The 2,766-nt window shown below is 60.6% G+C and overlaps 1 protein-coding gene across 1 annotated transcript; it reads left to right on the plus strand.

The window, feature by feature from the left end:
- The first annotated feature begins 340 nt into the window (after nucleotides 1-340).
- FZD2 (frizzled class receptor 2) lies at nucleotides 341-2,525 on the plus strand. Its single transcript, XM_005141611.3, has one exon. It carries the CDS (start codon nucleotides 675-677, stop codon nucleotides 2,346-2,348), a length of 1,674 nt encoding a protein of 557 aa, XP_005141668.1. The 5' UTR covers nucleotides 341-674; the 3' UTR covers nucleotides 2,349-2,525.
- Nucleotides 2,526-2,766: the final 241 nt, after the last annotated feature.

A 2,766-nucleotide genomic window follows, 5' to 3' on the forward strand; every position in this document is an offset into this window, starting at 1 on the left:
CAGCCCGGGGGGGTCAGCCCCGGTGGGGTCAGCCCGGGGGGGGGGTCACCCGGGGGGTTCCGTCGTGGCCCTGTCCCGACCCTGCTCCGCGGGGGGAGTTTTCACGGCAAGGAAAAAGTTGCTGGGGGGGGGGGACCGATGTCGGGGGGGGGGAAGGTGGGGGCAGCTGGGGGCGTGGTCTGGGGCGGGGGGGGCGGGGCGGCAGCGCCGTTTGAATGTGATTGGCGGAGCGGGGGGGGGCGGGGCGCGGGGGGGCCGGCTCCGCCCGGTGGGGACGCGGCGCTGCCCCGCACAAAGGCGGCGGGAGCGTCCGGTGCGGCCGCTGCGCTGCCCCCGTATCCCGCACCCCTTCGGGACCCCCCCTCCGCACACTCCCCCCCGGGACCCACCGACACCGCCCGCACGGGGCTCCGCCTCCGGGCAGCGGGACACCGGGGCCGCCACGTCCGAGCACGGGAGCCGTCCCGCCGCGCACGGTGGAGCGGGACACCGGGAGCCATCCAAGCGGGACCCGAGCGTATCCAGTCACCGGGAGCCGTCCAGGCAGCAGGGGACCAGCAGCTCCGGACACGAGGAGCCGTTGCGGCAGCACCGGGCACGGCAGAGTCGGGCAGGAGGAGCGGCCGGCTGGGCACCGGGCACAGTAAACCCGGGGCGCAGCAGCTCGGGGCACCATGGGCCGCCCCAGCGTGCTGCCTGCCCTGGCCTGGCTGCTGGTGGGGCTGAGCTTGCCGGCGCCGTGCTGCAGCCAACTGCACGGTGAGAAGGGCATCTCCATCCCCGACCACGGCTTCTGCCAACCCATCTCCATCCCACTCTGCACCGACATTGCCTACAACCAGACCATCATGCCCAACCTGCTGGGTCACACCAACCAGGAGGACGCGGGGCTGGAGGTCCACCAGTTCTATCCTTTGGTGAAGGTGCAGTGCTCGTTGGAACTCAAGTTCTTCCTGTGCTCCATGTACGCACCGGTGTGCACGGTGCTGGAGCAGGCCATTCCTCCATGCCGCTCCATCTGCGAGCGCGCTCGCCAGGGCTGTGAGGCCCTCATGAATAAATTTGGGTTCCAATGGCCGGAGCGGTTACGCTGTGAGAACTTTCCCCGGCACGGAGCTGAGCAGATCTGCGTGGGGCAGAACCATTCTGAGGATGGCGGCTCACCGACACTGCTCACCAGTGCCACCCCCTTGGCTGGCCAGGGCACTCCAGGAGCCCCTCGTTACGCCACCCTCGATCACCCCTTCCACTGCCCGCGGGCGCTGAAGGTGCCCAGCTACCTCAACTACAAGTTCTTGGGTGAGAAGGACTGTGCAGCACCCTGTGAGCCCACCCGTCCCGATGGCCACATGTTCTTCAATGAGGATGAGATCCGTTTTGCCCGTATCTGGATCCTCATCTGGTCCGTCTTGTGTTGTGCCTCCACCTTCTTCACTGTCACCACCTACCTGGTGGACATGCAGCGTTTCCGCTACCCTGAGCGACCCATCATCTTCCTCTCAGGGTGCTACACCATGGTGTCAGTGGCCTACATCGCTGGCTTTGTGTTGGAGGAAAGGGTGGTCTGCAACGAGCGATTCCAGGAGGATGGCTACCGTACGGTGGTACAGGGCACCAAGAAGGAAGGCTGCACCATCCTCTTCATGATGCTCTACTTCTTCAGCATGGCCAGCTCGATCTGGTGGGTCATCCTCTCCCTCACCTGGTTCCTGGCTGCTGGCATGAAGTGGGGCCACGAGGCCATCGAGGCCAACTCCCAGTACTTCCACTTGGCCGCCTGGGCCGTCCCGGCTGTCAAGACCATTACCATCCTGGCCATGGGGCAGATCGATGGGGACCTGCTGAGCGGCGTCTGCTTCGTGGGCCTCAACAACATTGACCCTCTCCGGGGCTTTGTGTTGGCCCCACTCTTTGTCTACCTCTTCATCGGTACCTCCTTCCTCCTGGCCGGCTTCGTCTCCCTCTTCCGCATCCGCACCATCATGAAACACGGAGGGACCAAAACAGAGAAGCTGGAGCGGTTGATGGTTCGCATCGGGGTCTTCAGCGTCCTCTACACGGTCCCGGCCACCATCGTCATCGCGTGTTACTTCTATGAGCAGGCTTTCCGCGAGCACTGGGAGCGCAGCTGGATCAGCCAGAACTGCAAGAGCTTGGCCATCCCCTGCCCGCTCCACTTCACCCCCCGCATGACCCCTGACTTCACCGTCTACATGATCAAGTATCTCATGACTCTCATCGTGGGCATCACCTCCGGCTTTTGGATATGGTCGGGTAAAACCCTGCACTCGTGGAGGAAGTTCTACACGCGGCTCACCAACAGCAAGCAGGGCGAGACCACGGTGTGACCCCCGGTGCTCGGCCACCTCTGCTGCCCTTCGCTTTTCATTGGGGTTTTTTGGGGGGGTTATTATATATTTTTTAGGTTATTAACGTCTGAGGGGTGTCTCTTTCTCTTTGATTTTTGTTTTGTAATTAAACCTGTAAATAGCATTTGTAAAATTAATGATATATTTCTATTTAAAACATGGTAAGAGGAGGGAAAAAGGAGAAAAATGGGGAAAGAGAAGAAAAGATAAGGGGGGAATAGTGAAAGGAGAGGAAAAAGAGAAAAATTGGGAAAAAAAGAAGAAAACAAGAAAAATGAGATAAAACGAGGAAAAATATAAAAGGGGAGAAAAAAGAAAAGGGAAAGGGGAGAAAAAAGAGACAAAAAAGAGGAAGAGGAGAGGAAAAAGATAAGGGGAAAAAGGGGAAGAAAAGATT

The sequence above is a fragment of the Melopsittacus undulatus genome, chromosome 17, assembly GCF_012275295.1.
Source record: "Melopsittacus undulatus isolate bMelUnd1 chromosome 17, bMelUnd1.mat.Z, whole genome shotgun sequence".
Lineage (NCBI taxonomy): Eukaryota > Metazoa > Chordata > Aves > Psittaciformes > Psittaculidae > Melopsittacus > Melopsittacus undulatus.

Bases quoted from the DNA above. Each gene is read 5' to 3' on its own strand.
- FZD2 (XM_005141611.3), top strand. From the start codon at position 675: ATGGGCCGCCCCAGCGTGCTGCCTGCCCTGGCCTGGCTGCTGGTGGGG.